Raw genomic sequence first — 18,508 nt, forward strand, 5'->3', positions numbered from 1 at the left:
GTTGCAAAGAAGAATAGAGAGATGATAAAGTTTTCGTTCTAGAGGCTGAATGTGCAAAATGTTAAGCTCTCAAACGAGATAGAAAAAAAATGCAGCCTTGCTTATAAAAGGCGAATGGGTCCTGGACAATGCACTACAGACGCGGGTGCCTGCAGGATGTCTTGAGGCAGGTGGGTGGAAGTGTGAGGAAGCCACCTGGAAGAGGGAGGACAGGGCCCAAATCAGACACAGCTCTCCATCCTCCCTAAACAGGCTCGCCTAAGTGACACTTCCTTGTGTCCCAGGAAGTGACGATCAGCCAGTGTAGATGTTGTGACTCGCGGGTCTCACCCACTCCGAGGGTGCTGCAGGGCGCCCAGAGCGAGACGTCTTCCGCCGGCCCCATTCCCGAAGAGGCCGCGCCGTCGGGGGCTGAGACCCACTTGTACTGAGTCTCCAGCCGCCACCCTAGGCTGCTGGCGCTTCTAGGGGCTTTTGTGCTCTTTGCCAAACTCTGAGGGTGACCCTGAACCTAACGGCTCCCTAGAGAAGGGGACTGACAGAGGGCTCAGGCGAGGACAGGGATTGAGAAAGCGTGGAAACGGGGGAGGAGGAGTAGAATTTAAGAATGGTAAAAGTCCCGAGGTAGGAGAAAAGGAGGGGTAGGATCCAGGGTAGGATTGAATCCAATTCTTCTCCAATGAAACGGACAAAAAAAAAAAAAAAAAAAAAAAAAAAAAGAAGGAAAGAAAGAAAAAGAAAAAAAAAGCCACTTATTCACATCAGCTCTCTCTCACCCTCAACCCGGCAAAAACCAAACACGAATAAAAATAAAACCTCCAGAGGCTCTTAGACGACCGTAAACTCTGCGGGTGGGGCACGAAACAAAAATAAACACAGGGACAGGCGGGCCAGAGAGCGCGGGAGGAGGAGGAGGAGGAGGAGAAAGAGGAGGAGGAGGAGGAGGCGGCTCCGCATCCCTAATGAGGGAATGAATGGAGAGGCCCCCTCGGCTGGCGCCCGCCCACCCGGCGGCGGCCGCCAAGTGCCTCTGGGCGCTGCGTGCCGCGCCCGCTGCTCCGCGCGCAGCCGGCTCGGGCCGCTCCTCCTGACTGAGGCGCGGCGGCGGCGGCGGTGGCTGTGACCGCGCGGACTGAGCCGAGACATTCGCGCCGGGGGCTCGGGCGCCGCCGCCGATGGGCCCCGGGCGCGTGGATGCGGCTGGGTCGGGCGGCGCCGCACACCTGAGGCGGAGAACGGGGCGCGGCGCGGGCGACGCAGTCAGGGCCGCGGTTCCTGACGCCCAGGCGCTCGCCAGGACGAGCCAGGCAGTGATTTGAGGCACCGGGTTCACCTTCACCCATGGTCCGGAGAGCCTAGCGAGGCTCGCCGCCGCCTCCCGGTTCCCCTTCCACGCCTCCCACCCCTCGGCGCCGCATCCTGCCAGCCTCGCCGCCCCGCCAGCGCCGGGCAATCGCCTCGCCCGAAGCCCTCCCTCGTTACTGTCCGCATACCGCGGCGGCGCCGCCGCGGGAAGCGGCTCCCCCTCCTCTTCCTCCGCGTCCTCTTCCCTCTTTCCCTCGCCGGGGCCGCTTGTTGCACCGCCCCGCGGCCTGCGGGAGCCGCTCGCCCCGGCCTTGTGCTCGCGTCCGCACCTCTTTCCTGTCGCCCCCGGGGCCCGCACCCCAGCCCGGCCAGCGAGACCCCGGCCAGACCCCGCTGCCCGCACAAAATGTCGGCCCGGACGCCATTGCCGACGGTGAACGAGCGGGACACGGAAAACGTGAGTAACCGGAGCCTCCCTCGGGAGCAGTGGGGGCGAGACCCTCCTTCTGATCCCCACTTCACCCGCGCTTGGGCCGTCCCCCGTGCCTCCGCGCGGCCACCCGCGGCTGGGTCCCCACCTGGAGCCCGGCATGACCCTCAACCACTGCTCAGCCCTATTCTTCATTCCAACCCCATTTCGCTTGTTTCCCCTCAAGGGTGAGGGTGGGGAAACGTAAGTGGCGCCCTCTCGCTCGGAGGTGGTCCTCCAGGGGCGGATGGGGTGATGGAGGGCAGAGAGGCAGAATGGGATGGCAGAGTGGGCAGTCAGGATTGCTTTATTTCTACCTCTGCATTCTGTGCCCCCACCCGAATGAATGCTTGCTTTACAATAGCAGACGAGCCGGCTACCTCTCACACTCTTGCTTTTCTGGATCTTTCAATCCTTTGCACCCTCCCCTCCTCCCCCCGCATTGCCCCATGACTCTGCTTTTTGTAACATTGTGTCCACATTTTGGGTCATGGGCACCAAAGGGAGAAGGATGGGAATGGAAGTGGAGATGTGTGCGTGTTTGTGTATGAGTTTATACTGCCGTGACACTCTTAGTAGGGATGAGTAGAAGAATTTCACGAACAGCATCTATGGCCCTGGGGTTACGGCAAAATGTTGAAAAGCCACATGAAGCCAAGGGCTTTTTAATCTCTTCCTTAAGTCAGTGATAATGATGCAGGGCAGGTTTTACTTTAAATATCTCTCCTCCTTCTTGGAGTGTCACAAGGTGCACATCTTTGAAGGAAGGATTTTCTGTGTCTTTGATCAGATTGCACTCTGGAGCTGTTATCAAGATGCAGATGTGCCTGGCTTTTAAACGCTTGAAAAACGAAAAGAACAAGATCCCTTGTATTTCCACCTTCTGAAAAGTACAGTTGTGTGTGTGTGTGCAAGTTCCTTTGTGGGAAGGTTTTCTTGTTTTTGTTTTTGTTTAAAACACTCAAGACCTGTAAATAGGGCTTGGCTGATTTTCCGACTGATTTTAAGGACCTAGAGGGGTACTAAGTTTTGGCCAGCTGTCCAGAGCTCTCTGTCTAGTTATCTCATCAGCCGTCCAGCTTTTGATGTACCACTGACTTCTTGGGGTTGGTAAAATAAAATAACGAAGCACTTTGGTGTTCTTAGACAAAAGGCATGAGAGAAAGGATACAAGCTCACTTCTGAGTTGTTGGAGGGGGTATAAACAGATGATTTCATCTTAGGAGGGAAGCACAGAAATTTAATATAATTATACAAAGAGAGAAGAAATTCTAGTAAGAGACCATTGCTAGAGGACCTATGAAGATGTTTCAGAGTATGCTTTTGTCTTCTCTAGCGCCGTGCGTTTAAAATGGGAAAGATAGTGTAAGGCTGCTGCTATCATAAATTAGAACTTCATTTGCATCATAACTATTTTAGAAAACATAATTGATAAATAATTTTGATTGAGAGATTGAACAAGGTCAGAGAAAAAGATGGATATTTTGGTTTAAGTTGGTTTTAAAGCCGAGTTGGCACAGAATTTTTCTAACAGGAACACTAAAAAAATGCCTGTCATTCAAGAGTGTGAATGAAAAGTATGACAAATGATAACCTTTGTTTTTATTAGCAAATTACTGTGTGTCTTAACCCAGGAGGAGTGGAAAAATACATCGTTTTTATTTTCTTTTAGATTTTGAATAGTATAGCTCTTCTCATACTTGTATGAATAAGGTACTTCATAAAGACATGAGATATAATTACAGAAATATGCGTTAAGGAATAGTACAAAATGCAGCTTCTCATGTAAGAACACACAAAAAAGGATTTTAAAGCTAAGCAATAATAGTATAAATTTTGTTGTGAGTACCTTCTGAAAATGATTATGCTGTATAAACTGATTTGCTGTTTCTGAACATGTTATTTCAAAGTCACTTTTATGGTCTTGTGCCTTATTGTGTTGTACATAATGATATCTCCATTTAGCTTACTTTACCCACATCCTTATTTTCTCCTAATTGCTGTGGAAAGTATCTATTATACGACACCTGTCAATTAATCAATAAGTATGCACTCAGCATGTTCATTTTTTAGGTAAAGGGTTGGGAAGGGGATATAGAAGTAGTGTTTAAGATAAGATCTCTCCCTGCAAGGAGCTTACAGAAGAGGTAATAATCCCAAACAAGTAATGTATAGTAGAAGACATTGTGTGAATAGGGCTAAATTGGTTTATAGGTGTTATAGGTGTTTATCAAAGAGGCCACCACTGATGGCTACTAAATCACCATTGGTGACTCTCTTTATTCTCTAGTTGGTAGTAAATGGCATCATCCATTTTTACTTCTCATTGATGAAATAAAGTAACAAACCTGCTTGTTAGCTAATATATTAATGCCAGTATGGCAGCCAAAATGTATTTTTGTTTGTAGTCATTTTCAATTACATGACATATTTTTAAAAATAGTTACGAAACTTTTATATTCATATGACTATTAAAGGGTTCTAAGTCCTTTGGTATATCAAGGACACTAACTAAAAACATTTTATTTTCTTTAGAAATTAAAATCAACAAATACAGTAATTTAAAACACCATCTTGATATTTCGTTGTCGTTTGCAGTTAATATAAACATTTCTTTGGTCATCCATATAACGTATTTGGATTTTGTCTCCTTGGGAATATATAATATCTACCCTTCTCAGTGTCACTAGTATATATTCAGGATAAATTAAAAATCCCAAAAGAGGAATATTATAGCACTGATCTCTTATATACTACTACTATATACAGTAGAATGAGAAAGAATTGCTTTTCTCTAAGAACAGTCTATGTGTACTTTTTCAGGAGTATTTTCTTTGTTGAAAGATTTATGTGTGCCTTGTTAATAGGCCTCAACGGGCTAAATACAACAGGACAACCAATGATTAACTTTTAAGGCAATAAACACTTTGTAGTGAAGTAAAAAAATATGTGTTGCAGGTAATAGAATCTATGCAAAATGTGTTTGATTTTAGATTATAAACAGTCCAGAAAAAGAGTAAAAAAGATTTCTCTCTTTTTCTTTTGTTAGATTTTATTTGGATAATTCCACCATGGATATGGATAATATATTATCATTACTCTTACATGTTTTTTAATGAAACAAGAAAAAAATTTTTAGTATTTGGGAAAAACTCTGATTATGCTAATTATTAATGGGTCAAAAATGCTCAGCCTAGCTTTCTGTGATGAAATTTTGATGAGTATGAAGAAAACTCTTTTCACTACTTCTTGGGATGTTTTAAAATTGAATTCAGTTCGATTAAAAAGTCTTTAATAAAAAAAGATGATGTTGAGTCTTGTGACATACTGAAATTCATGGTGGTGATTATAATGATTACCTATTGTAACTAAGGTTGCCATCAGTAGTTTGTCTTGTGAGAATCATTGTTAATGGCATGAAGAAGCGAGAGGAAAGCATACCTTTGTCACTACCCTTAGATTTTCTGTGCATCCTTCACATGTCACAGTACCTATCACATAGCATCTAATTGCCTGACTTTGTCTCCCTTAGTCTGTATTGCCAGTGCCCAGCACAGTGACTAGTACTAGTATATAAGAAATCAGTGCCGTAACACCCCCTTTGAATTTTTTCATTTTTCATCAAATATATTGGTGACATTGGTGAGGGTAGACATTACGTATTACAACCTGAGAGGCTGAATGAAGCCTTCAGAGAGAAAATTTAGTGACCTACCCAAGGTTAATAATTCTGTCCTTCAAGGTTAATAATGAAAATCTGACACCTTCCACTATTACTGTACTCATCCTGTTACTTCTAGAAAGTGTTTTTTTGTTTTTTGTTTCGTTTGTGTCTTAAAGATTTTAGAAGAGTGGCTCACACCTCTAATCCCAGCACTTTGTGGGGCCGAGGTGGGAGGATTGCCTGAATCCAGGAATTCCAGACCAGCATGGGCAACATGGAGAAACCCTGTCTCCACTAAAAATACAAAAATAAGCTGGGCATGGTGGTGTGTGCCTGTAGTCATTCACAGCTACTACGGAGGCTGAGGTGGGAGGGTTGCTTGAGCCCAGGAGATAAAGGCTGCAGTGAGCCAAGATTACACCGCTGCACTCCAGCCCGGGTGACAGTGTGAACCCTGTTAAAAAAAAAAAGATTTTAGAAGAGCATATGAAATGGTATAAGATACTTTATTAGAGGAAGAACAGGGTATGCCATCCCTATCCCTATTTCTGAACCTTTACTCTTTCCTGTGTGGAGTGCCTTGCACTTGTCCCTTCATATCAAATTTACAAATCCTTTATGACTTGTCTCATTGTTTTAACAAGACTTCTGAAATGACTGCAGCTAATATTGTTGTTTGTTGTAGCTGAACAGTGGTGGATGTATATAGTCCGCATCAGTGGTCTCTAAAGTGGGTGTGCAGGGCAATGCATTGGAAGAAGAAATGTATTTAGTGTCTATCACTTCACTTCTGACCTACATGCTATTATTACGTCTTTTTTTTTTAAATAAAAATCCAGGTCATATAGAATTAGACACATGATTTTAAAGTTGTTATTATTATTTTTGTTGTTATTATTTTTCTTCTTCCATCTCATTGTTTCCTTTGGGGGTCATTTTCTCTTTTCCTGAAGAATATCTGTGGAAGTTCTTTTGGTGAAGGATTGTTAGTCATGAACTTTTCTAGATCTGAAGACATATTTTGCCCTAATTCTTAAAAGATAGCTTTGCTTAGTCTGTAACTCTAGATTGATAGTTTGATTTCTTTCACCACTCAGAAGGTGGTATTCCATTGTCTATTGATTTACATTGTTTCTGTTCAGGAGTCATCTGCTATTTGGTGTGTGATCCTTTCTGTCTGTCTCTATCTTGTATGGATTCATATGTCTCATCAGTTATGGAAACGTACCAACCATTATGTCTTTGAATGTTACCTTACCTCTGTTCTGCATAGTATTTCTGGCATTCTGGTTAGATGTGCTAAAATTTATCATTCTATCCTTCATGTTTAACCTGTCATTCATTTTTTTCCTCCTATTTCATTGTTTCTCTGTACTCCAATCTGTAGTATAACCTATACTATAGTTACCATATATGTTTAGATCTTTCTTCAGCTGTATATAACCCTGTTAACCTATCTGTTGAATTTTTTTTCGTTGTGGTAAAAAGCACACATCAGATACACCCTTTTAACAAATTTTTAAGTGTACAGTACAGTATTTTTGGTGGGGAGGGAGTAGATTTTAGTGGTGGTAAGGTGGCAATTTTTTTTTTATTTTTTCACGTCTTTTAATTTAATTTTATGATATGTATTAGATCTGTTAGTGCGTATTTTGGGGGTATATGTGTTAATTTGATACATTCATATAATCAAATTAAGGCAATTGGGATATCTATCACTTTACATATTGATCTTTTCATTATACTAGCAACATTAAAATTATTCTAGCTATTTTGAAATGTACAATCGATTACTGTTAACTATAGTCACCTGAGTGATCTGTTGAACACTAGGTCTTTTTCCTTCTATCTAAGTGTATGTTTATACTCATTAATCAATCTCTCTTCATCCTCCCCTTCCTACTAACCCTTTCTAGCCTTTGTTAACCACCGATCTACTCTCTATCTTCATGAGATCGCTTTTTTAGCTCCCACATATGAGTGAGAACATATTTGTCTCTCTGTACTTGGCTTATTTCACTTAACATAATGACCTCCAATTTCATCCATGGGCACAATATTGTACAGCACATCTCTAGAAATTTTTCATCTTGTGTGACTGAAACTGTGTACATATTGAACAGCAACTCCCTATTTCCCTTTCTTTCCAGACCCTGGCAGCCACCACTCTTAGTTTCTGCTTTGATGAGTTTGACTGCTTTAGATACCTCACAAAAATGGGATCAGGTAGCATTTATCCTCTGTAACTGGCTTATTTCATTTTAGCACAATGCTCTTAAGGTTCACCCATGTCGTAGCATATGACAGGATTTCCTTCTTTTTTATAGCTGAATAATATTCCATTGTGTTATGTACCTTGTTTTGTTTATCTGTTTATCTGCTGATGGACATTTGGGTTGCTTCTACTTCTTGGCTCTTATAAATAATACCTCAGTAAATATGGGAGTGCAAAGATCTCTTTGAGATCCTGATTTTAGTTTTTTGGATAAATACCCAGAAATGGATTGTATGTTAGTTCTATTGTTGGGTCATATGGTGGTTCTACTGGGTCAAATGGTAAGTCTATTTTTAATTTTTTGAGGAGACTTCATATTGTTTTTAATAGCAGCTGCAGCATTTTACATTTCCACCAACAGTGCACAAGGGTTGCAATTTCCCTACATCCTCACCAATGTTTATTTTGTATTTTTATTTTATTTTTGTTTTATGGTTTTTAAAATTATAACTATCCTGACAGTTGTAAAGTAAATATCTTACTGTGGTTTTGATTTGCATTTCCCAGATGATTTGTGATGTTCACCATCTTTTTTGTACCTGTTGGCCATTTGTATGTCTTCTTTAGAGAAATGTCTATTCAACTCCTTTGCATATTTAAAAATCAAGTTTTTTTAATCAAGTATGCATATAGTTTTGCTCATACTGTAGTGTGCTTTTTCACTCTGTTGTTTTCTTTCATGTGCAGAAGCTTTTTAGTTTGATTTAGTCCTGATTGTCTATTTTTGCTTTGTTGGCTGTGCTTTTGATATCATATACAAGAAATCTTTGTCAAGGCCAATATCATGAAGCTCTTCTCCTATGTTTTCTTCTAGGAGTTTTATAATTCAGGTCTTAAATTTAAATCTTTAATTCCTTTTGAGATAGTTTTTGTGTATGATATAATATGAGGGTCTAGCGTCATTCTTTGGCGTATGTATATATCCATTTTCCCAGCACCATTTGTTGAAAAGACTGTCCTTTACCCATTGTGAATTTTTGGCATCCATGTTGAAATCATTTGACTGTGTATGCATGGGTTCATTTCTGAGCTCTCTATTCTGTTCTTAGTATGTATCTCTGTCTTTAAGCTAGTACTATACTATTTTGATTACCACAGCTTTCTAATGTTTTGAAGCCAGTAAGCGTGAGGCTTCTAACTTTGTTCTTTCTGAAGATTGTTTAGGCCATTCAGGGTCCTTTGTGGTTCCATATGAATTTTATAATTTTTTTGTTTCTGTAAAAAATGCCATTAGGATAGTTCTTTGTTAGTGCATAGAAATGTAACTGACTATTGTACGTTGATTTTGTAGCCTGAAACTGTTGAATTTGTTTATTATTTCTAGCAGTTCTTTTTTTGGTATTTGGAATCCTTGGGGTTTTCTACGTATAAGATAATCTCATCTACAAACAGTGATAATTTTACTTCTTTCTGATTTGGATACCTTTTATTTATTTATTTTTTTCTTGTCTAACTGCTCTGCCTAGGACTTCTAATACTATGTTAAATAGAAGTGGCAAGAATGGGCATCCTTGTCTTGTTCTTGGTCTTAAAGGGAAACCTTTGTTTTCTACCACTGAGTGTTATATTAGTTGCGGGCTTTTTATATATGGTCTTTTTTATGTTGATGTAATTTTTTTTTCCATTCTTATTTTGTTGAGTGGTGTTTTTAATCATGAAAGGGTATTGAATTGTGTCAGTGCTTTTTCTGCATCTATTGAGATGATCAGGGAATTTTAATTTTCCTTCTATTAATGTGGTATATATCACATTGATTTTTGTATGTTGAGCCATCCTTGTATCCTAGGGATAATTCCCTCTTGGGCATGGTATGTGATCCTTCTAATGTGCTGTTGAATTTGAATTGCTAGGTTTTTTTTTTTCCTGAGAATTTTTATATTGATATGCATTAGGGATATTGACTTGCAGTTTTCTTTTCCTGTAGTGACTTTTTCTGGTTTTTGTGTCATGGTAATGCTGGCTTTATAAAATCAGTTAAGAAGTATTCTCTTCTCTTCTTTTTGGGGGAGAGTTTGAAAAGGGTTGGTTTTAATTCTTCTTTAAATGTTTAGTTTAATTCACTAGTGAAGCCATATGGTCTTGGGCTTATCGTTGTTGGAAGGTTTTTGATTCCTGATTCAATCTCCTTATTAGTTATAGCTTTGTTTAGATGTTCTGTTTTTTCATAACTTAGTTTTTGTAGGTTTATTAGGGTTCTCCAGAGAAACAAATCCAATAGGCTATACACAGATATATGAGAAGATTTATTATGGGAACTGGTCCATGTGATTATGGAGGCCATGAAGTCTCACAGTATTTCATCTGAAAGTGAGAGAACCAGGAAAACCAGTGATATAATTTAGTCTATGTCTGAAGGCCCAAGAACCAGTAGCTCTAATGCCTGCAAGCAGGATAAGATGGATATCCCAGCTGAAGAAGAGAGAAATACATTTTCCGTTTTTTTTTCTTTATATTCCAATCGGGCTCTCTCTATGGATTGAATGATGCTTGCCCACATTGATGAAGGTATATGCTTTGTTCAGTTGCTGATCAAAATGCTAACCTCTTCTGGAAAAACTCTCTTGGATATACCCCAAAATAATATTTTGCCAGCTATCTGAGCATTCCTCAGCCCAGTCAAGTTGACATATAAAATTAACTATCACGGTAAGTTATATGTTTCTAGGAATTTATACATTTCTTCTATGTTATCTGATTTGTTGGAATATGATTATTCATGGTAGTATCTTATATCCTTTTTGTTTCTGTGGCATCATTTGTAATATTTCCTCTTTCATTTCTGATTTGTTTGAGTCCTTTTTTTTCTTAGTCAGAGGTTTGTCAAATTTGTTGATCTTTTCAAAAAACCAAGTCTTTCGTTGATTTTTTTCTGTTGTTTTTATATTCACTAATTTGTTATTTCTGCTCTAATCTTTTTTATTTCCTTTCTTCTGCTAAATTTTGGCTTAGTTTGCTCTTCTTTCTCTAGTCCTTGAGGTGTTGAGTTAGATTATTTATTTGAAGTCTTTCTCTTTTTTTTTTTTTGTTTGAGATAGAGTCTTGCTCTGTCATCCAGGCCGGAGAGCTATGGCGCAATCTCAGCTCACTGCAGCCTCTGCTTCCTAGATTCAAGTGATTCTCTGCCTCAGCCTCCTGAGTAGCTGGGATTACAGGTGCCTGCCACCATACCTGGCTAATTTTTGTATTTTTAGAAGAGACAGGGTTTCACCATGTTGGCCAGGCTGGTCTAAAACTCCCAACCTCAAGTGATCTACCCACCTTGGCCTCCCAAAGTGCTGGGATTACAGGCAAGAGCCACCACACCCAGCCTCTTATTCTTTAACGTAGGTGTTTTTTAATGAAGTCATGATAAACTTCTCTCTTAGTACTGCTTTTGCTGCATCCCATAAGTTTTGATGTTGTATTTTTGTTATCTGTCCTGGAGAATGTTCTGTGTGTGCTTGAGAAGAATTTATATTGTGCTGCTTTTGGGTGGAATGCTCTGTATGTCTGTGTGTCCATTAGGTCAATTTGTTCTATAGTGTTCTTCAGGTCCTCTGTTTCCTTGTTGATCTTCTGTCTAGATATTCTATCATTATTGAAGTAGGGTATTGAAATTTTTTATTGTTATGTTGCCATCTATTCTTGCCTTCAGTTCTGTCATGTTTGCTTCTGCTCTGATGTTGGGTGCATATGTATTTATAATTGTTATAGCTTCCTCATGAATTGATCCTTTTATCATTACGTAATATTCTTCTGTGTCTCTTGTGACACTTTTTGACATAAGGTCTGTTTTATCTGATGTAAGTTTGGCTACCTCTGCTCTCTTTTGGTTATTTCATCCTTTAATTTTTAGCCTGTGGGTGTCCTTAAATGTAAAGTGAATCTCTTGTACACAACATATAGTTGGATCTTATATTTTAATCTTTCAACAACTCTGTCTTTTGATTATGGTGTTTAATCCATCTTCATTTGGTGCAATTAGTGATAGGGAAGGACTTACTATTGCCATTTTGTTAACTATTTTCTGTCTTGTGGGTTTTTGTCCCTCTTATCCTCTCTTGCTGTATTCCTATGTGTTTCATTGATTTTTCTGTAGTGACATCTAGTGTAAGCTGGGTTCTATCAGTATCTAAAACCAGTCCCTCTGGCAGTCCCCTAAAAATCAGAGTATTGGATCCATGCTCCACTCTTCTTTTTCCCCATCTGTTGAATTTTTAATTTCATTTATCATATTTTTAATTTCTAAAAGTTTTAAGATTTTTCTCTTAAGCTTGTCTGCCTTTTTAAGTAGATTCTTGGACTTTGCTTATTTTATGATTTCATCTTCATTTCCTCGAACATTTAATATATAGTAATTTGCATCCTGTTTCTCTGTAATTGTATTATCTGAAGTCCCTAGGAGGTTAGATTTATTGTTGATATCTGCTAATTCTCATTCACTATGGTTGTTTCTTATTGAATGTGCTGGTATTTGATGGTGAACTGCTCTTTGCCTAATTGTTATTTGTGTGAAACTTGGGGGCCTAAATTGAGGATGCTTCCTTCAGAAAGGGATTGCGTTTGCTTCTGCTGGGAACCCCTACTGACCTGGGGCACTTTAGTCTCCTGTAGGGATTCCTGGGAGTTGTAGGTTAAGCTCTCTAACCCTGTAGTGAGTCCAAGGCTTAGTATTTGACTCCAGGGTAACTAAGGCTTTTGTGGTAACTTTTAGTTGTTTGTTGATTTGTTTTTTTTATGTTTGTTTACTTGCTTTTGTTTTGCCCTTGGAGGTCTCTCTTACTCTCTTATAGTTCAGTAATTCATTTAAAAAATATGTACTATTTTGGAGTACCCCTTATAATATCATGCCTACTGCACTGTAGAAATTCTGGAATAAGCTTTTTGTAAATGGGTCTTCAGAAATTTACATATTTATGGGATTTCCATACTTATGTTCCATACTTATGTAAATTTCCATACTTATGTTCCTAAACCATGTATCATTTCTGAAATTCTCATATCTGTATACTTTAAAATGTGCATAATTTTCTGTTTATGAATCTTTCATTTGAAAATTTACTAGATTTTTGAAATTTGTTACAATTGTTAGAATGATTAATTTTCAAGAATGGCTCAGGCAAAGTGGAAGTCTAACAGAACTTTTGCATAATTGGTGAATAGATCGAAATATGAGCATCATAATTAAATAAGTGCAAGCAGTTGTCCCCTACTTCCATTTGTGTGAGATGCTCTCATTAGCCATGACAGTCACTGAAATTAAGTAGCAACGTAAGCTGGACTTATAATCAGTCCTTCAGTTCTTTATCACAAATCGTTAAGCCAACATTTACAAACTCAAGAAACATTCATTTGTATTGTATAACATTAATAATATTTTGCTAATCACTGAAAAGTTTGTACCATCAGAATTCAATATATTTCCAAAAATTTTTTATACTATACTTTTTAATATGCATAATCTATTTATAAAGTAATTCATATGTAATTTATTAGTATTCCTATGGGAGTGCATATTTACGCATTTTGAAGCTAAAAATACCTTGGACTGTAGTTTAGAGGCCATTCTATGCCACAGAGTTTAGCATTGTTCTCTAATTCTTCTGCGTATAAACTTCTGCTTTCTAGCTAAATTGAAAATATTTTGAGGCCATGGACCACTTCCAGCATTATTTCTGTATATCTTTTATTACCTAGCATAGTGTTTGGCATATTTTTTGGTACTCAACAATTTAATAAACCAAAGTCTATTTTATTTATTTATTCTCAAATACAGTGAGTTTATGAACCACCTGAGGAGATTGTTTCAAATTTGCATTTCCTAACTCCTGCTCCCTCCCATTCTTTGTTCTTGCTCAGTTTTTCTAGGGTGGGGTCTAGGAATTTCTCTTTCTCCAAACCCTTAGGGAATTCTTACACAGATATCCACCAGCTAGGTTTTGGAAAACACTGATTTATGTGATGATGATGATTACATTGTAATTAACCTCATATTATGATGAAAATGAAAAAACAATTATAGTTGATGGCTATATTTTAGAAAGTAGGATGGAAAAAATGATAAGTCAATCCTTTTGTAGGTGATGACAACAGTAGAAAATATCAGGGAATTTTCTGTAAGTAATAAGGTACATGCATGTGGTTGTTATAGGTGTGAGATATAAGAAAGGGGTAAAAGAGGAATTTCATGTTCTTCCCTTCCCTTCCCTCAAATTTATGTGGTTAACAATAAAGTGGAAGAGAGATGGCAACCGAAAAAGGAGTTTACCATATGGTGCCTGCTGTGGTGTGAATGTGCCTCCCAAAAGTTTGTGCGTTGGAAACTTAATACCCAATGCAACAGTGGTGGGAGATGGGGCCTAATAAGAGATGATTGGGTCTTAAGGTCAGAGCCCTCATGAATGGCTTAATGTTTTCTCAGTAGCAGGTTAGTTATGTTGATAGTGGGTTGTTATAAAGCAAGCCGTGCCCATAGTGCTTTTCTGTTTTGCACACTTGCTTACCCTTCTGCCCTTCTGCCTTTCTACCATGGGATGACGCAGGCTGAAGGCCGTCACCAGATGCCAGCCCCTTGATATTGGACTTCCCAGCCTACAGAATCATAAGCTAAATAAATTTCTGTTCATTATAAATTACTCAGTCTGTCATATTCTGTTATAGCAACAGAAAAGTGACTAAAACAGTGGCTTTAGTTATAGGCTGAATCTTTCTCCTGAGAAAGTGTTATTTAATACTGTTTTGACCACTATATCAGGTTAGTCCAGGTAGTAAGCAAATAAGAAGCTGAGCCACAGTACCAAATTATAGTGAACTACCTGTAAAGTATATGGTAACAGGTTTAACAAGACTACCTTTCCTTTTGGGATCGGCAGTGCTGCTTTCACAATTTGAAAAGAGGGTTTGCTTTTATTTCCTTTTCTATTTGCTTCATCACAATTAAAGATGATAAGGATACAAAGACAAATGAAACCTGTTCCCTGCTGTGGAGTGACTCAGAGCCTGAAGTGGGAGACAGACATAGAGACAAGTATAGTAGAAAGTTGCAGTTCCTTGTCATCCAGCTGATTAGAACACAGAGTAAAGAAGGAAGGAGAGGCGGGCCAGGTGCTCAAGAAAGCCTTTGAAATGAGGCTTGAAAGATAAGTACTCCTTCACCAAGTGGCTCTATGGAAGTTGAGTTGGTGGGAAGAAGAGGGCATTCTGGGTGGAAGGTGCATTTGCACAAAGGCCCTGAGTGTGAAGTGGAGAAGAGGAGAGCATCGCCCTGAAGAGGGCAGCATTTAGTGAGAGGGCCTGGCTTGAGATTAGGCAGGGCCTTACATGCCGTAGCAAGAACCAGTCCTGGAGGCTGCAGAAGCTCTTGGAGGATTTAGATGGAGGGTCAACTTGATGAGATTTGTATGAAATATTTTCTGTGTGCCTGCATGCTTTAGAAACACTCTAGTTTTTAAATTAAGTGGGCTGCTTTCTCATGGTTTTTTTTTTTTGAGATAGGGTCTTGTTCAGGCTAGAGTGCAGTAGCGTGATCACAGCTCACTGCAGTCTTGGCCTTCCAGGTTCAATCAATCCATCCGCCTCAGCCTCCTGAGTAGCTGGGACTATAGGTGCTCACCACCATGCCTGGCTAATTTTTGTATTTTTTCGTAGAAATGGGAGTTTCGACATGTTGCCCAGGCTGGTTTCGAACTCTTGGGCTCAAGCGAGCCACCCTATCTCTGCCTCCCAAATTGCTGAAATTACAGGCATGAGCCACCACACCCAGCCTGAAAGCGCTTTTAATACAGTATTTATATACACTTTATTTGGCATATGAGAGAAAGGTTTGGTAAAGGGGAGACGCCAGTGCTAGTGACAAAGACTCTTGACAAACTTTAGTTAGGCTGCTCAGAGTCCTGTTGTCAACTAGGCCTTGACCTTGGCCCTCTATTTCCTTCCTGTCCTTACTGGGCCTGCACAACTCCGAATTAGCAAAGAATCTTGCTAAGTCAGTTTGGTGAGATATCACCCTTGATATCTGACCACCCCTGATAGCTGATTGAGTTCTTCACCCCCCACCTTTGATGTCTGAGTCCTTGGCCTGTCATTTGCAAGAACCCCCTTACCCTTGATGTCTCCTTTAGTACTTTTCCATCTATTGACCCTCTCACTCTGCTCCTTGCCTGTAAATCCCTAGCCATCTTTGCAATATTCAGAGTTGAGCCTGTCTCTTTTCTCTATGGTAATACCACTATTAGAATAGTCTTGAGTAAAGTTTTCCTTATAGTTTTAACAAACAGAATAATGTTTTATTTAACACCAGTTAAGAAAAGATTCACATTTCATAATGAAATCCCACACATTTTTCACTGTGGTGGTATGTATTGGGAGTATGGTTACAGATGTCAGTGGTAACCATAAAACAATCACTTAGTAAACTAGAAAGTAGAGTTTCTCTAGATTTAAGGCAGAAGAATAGGATGATGAAAAGGGGCAAGGAGAAGGATTTAGCAAATACTAGGATTGGTATATCATTGTCCTTTAATGGTGATTGGTCTTTGTGATTTTTAATCAGTGATGAATATAGTTGAACTAAAGGGAAAGATTATTTAGCTACTGCTCTGTTCTGGGTTAGATTTATCTTTCTATTACTGCCTCTTCAGTTACTTAAGGAGGGATATTATTGCTTTGTAAAGATAGTCTCCAGCCTGCTTTTAGTAATGAAAAGCAACTAATTGGCTGGGTGCGGTGGCTCACGCCTGTAATCCTGGCACTTTGGGAGGTTGAGGCAGGTGGATTGCCTGCGTTCAGGAGTTTGAGACCAGCCTGGGCAACAACGGTGAAACCCTGTCTCTACCAATACAAAAAATTAGCTGGGCATGGTGGCATGCGCCTGTAGTCCCAGCTACTCGGGAGGCTGAGGCAGGAGAATCACTTGAACCCTGGAGGTGGAGGTTGCAGTGAGCCAAGATCGCACCACTGCACTCCAGCCTGGGAAACAGAGTGAGACTCCTCTCCAAAAAAAAAAAAAAAAAAAAAGAAAGAGAAAAGAAGAAAAGCAACTATAGGAATAGAAAGCAAAAAGCTATGGATAAGCTAGTTTATCTTGGATCAAATCACTAACCTTTCTTTCTTATGGCTCTTACTGGTACATCTCATTTTGGTACCTACTTACCTATAAACTGTCTTGGGTACTTTTTTCTACAGAAATTATTTATTAACTGAATAGCACTACTAAATCATGCCATTGATCCTTCTGGCCACTCTAGATTCTTTCTGTATTGCCTAAATACCAAGAACTAGAAGGAAATAAAGTATGTACTAGTAGCCACTGTTTAAACCAGTGGAATTGGCTTACTAGTGAATTGTTAACTACCAGTGCCCAAAGAACATCCTACGGAAGAAAGTCTTGAATAGAAAAGGTTGGAACCAGGTTGGTTGATCACTTCCACCTTTCCCTTCTACCTTCCTTTCCAGGAGGGGAGAAAAACAAGGAGAGGTAAGAGTATGGTCAGTGAGGAGACTCTATTCCCCTTTCTGCCAGAATTGGGTATCAGTTGCTAATTCTGCTTCGTATGTACTTTGTGACAGTAGTGACAAACTGTACTGTAATTTTCTTTTTTTTTTTTTGAGATGGAGTCTCGCTCTGCTGCCCAGGCTGGAGTGCAGTGGTGCAATCTTGGCTCACTGCAAGCTCCACCTCCCAGGTTGACACCATTCTCCTGCCTCAGCCCACCAAGTAGCTGGGACTATAGGTGCCTGCCACCACACCCGGCTAAATTTTTTTGTATTTTTAGTAGAGACGGTGTTTCACCGTGTTAGCCAGGATGGTCTGGATCTCCTGAACTCGTGATCTGCCTGCCTCGGCCTCCCAAAGTGCTGGGATTACAGGCGTGGGCCACCGCGCCCAACCTCTGTACTGTGATTTTCTTAAGCCTGTCACACACATAATGCTGCAAACTCCTTGAGACCAAGAACACTATTACTGACTCCTGTATCAAGCAAACAGTGATACCTGCACTTTGCAGAATTGCTTGCCTTGCTGGATTAAAAACAGCAAGAGTATGTCAATAAAATACATTCCTCTTCCTACAATACTTTAGCACAGTGCTGTGCACATAGTAGCAACTCATTGGATGTTTAGTAAATGTATACAATTAAGATTCATTCATTCCCTGGAAATATTGGAGTACTTTAAGAATATGAGGTGATGCTATGTAGATACAGTATTTGCTGTTTAAATTCTGGTCATTTTTTGGTGAACATCTGAAGTATATCGGAGAGAGGTTCCTCTCTTTATGTTCATGATCATAAGTTAAAGTTATCGTTAAAATTTCAATCTACTTCAAAAAATTAATTTAAGTTGATATGATTATTAGCTTATATTAGGAAATAATTACTGGATTTTGTTAGATTTACTAAGTATAACTGAACTGAAGGTCGTAGAATAAAGCTCTGACTACTAGAGTATTAAATTAAATGTAATGATTTAGAGAACAAACATCTGGTTGGGCACGGTGGCTCACACCTGTAATCCCAGCACTTCGGGAGGCAGAGACTGGCGGATCACTTGAGGTCAGGGGTTTGAGACCATTCTGGCCAACATGGTGAAACTCCATCTCTACTAAAAATACAAAAATTAGCGGGTGTGGTGGTGGGCACCTATAATCCCAGCTACTTGGAAGGCTGAGGCAGGAGAATTGCTTGAACCTGGGAGGCAGAGACTGCGGTGAGCCAGAGGCTGCAGGGAGCCGAGATCGTGCCACCGCACTCCAGCCTGGGTGACAGTGAGACTCCCATCTCAGAAAAAATCATCATAATAATAATTAATTAATAAAGA

General features: G+C 39.8%; 1 protein-coding gene across 10 annotated transcripts in view; it reads left to right on the top strand.

Moving 5' to 3' along the window:
* The first annotated feature begins 342 nt into the window (after nucleotides 1-342).
* The window catches only part of MARK1 (microtubule affinity regulating kinase 1), a 138,002-nt gene continuing 119,836 nt past the window's right edge, over nucleotides 343-18,508 (top strand). For all 10 annotated transcript variants that reach the window (XM_055235357.2, XM_055235359.2, XM_055235358.2 and 7 more), the window contains exon 1: nucleotides 343-1,762. In XM_055235357.2, the coding sequence (XP_055091332.1) occupies nucleotides 1,712-1,762 (51 nt within the window). In that variant the 5' untranslated portion in view covers nucleotides 343-1,711. The remainder of the gene's footprint in view (nucleotides 1,763-18,508) is intronic.

The sequence above is a fragment of the Symphalangus syndactylus genome, chromosome 19, assembly GCF_028878055.3.
Source record: "Symphalangus syndactylus isolate Jambi chromosome 19, NHGRI_mSymSyn1-v2.1_pri, whole genome shotgun sequence".
Classification (NCBI taxonomy): domain Eukaryota; kingdom Metazoa; phylum Chordata; class Mammalia; order Primates; family Hylobatidae; genus Symphalangus; species Symphalangus syndactylus.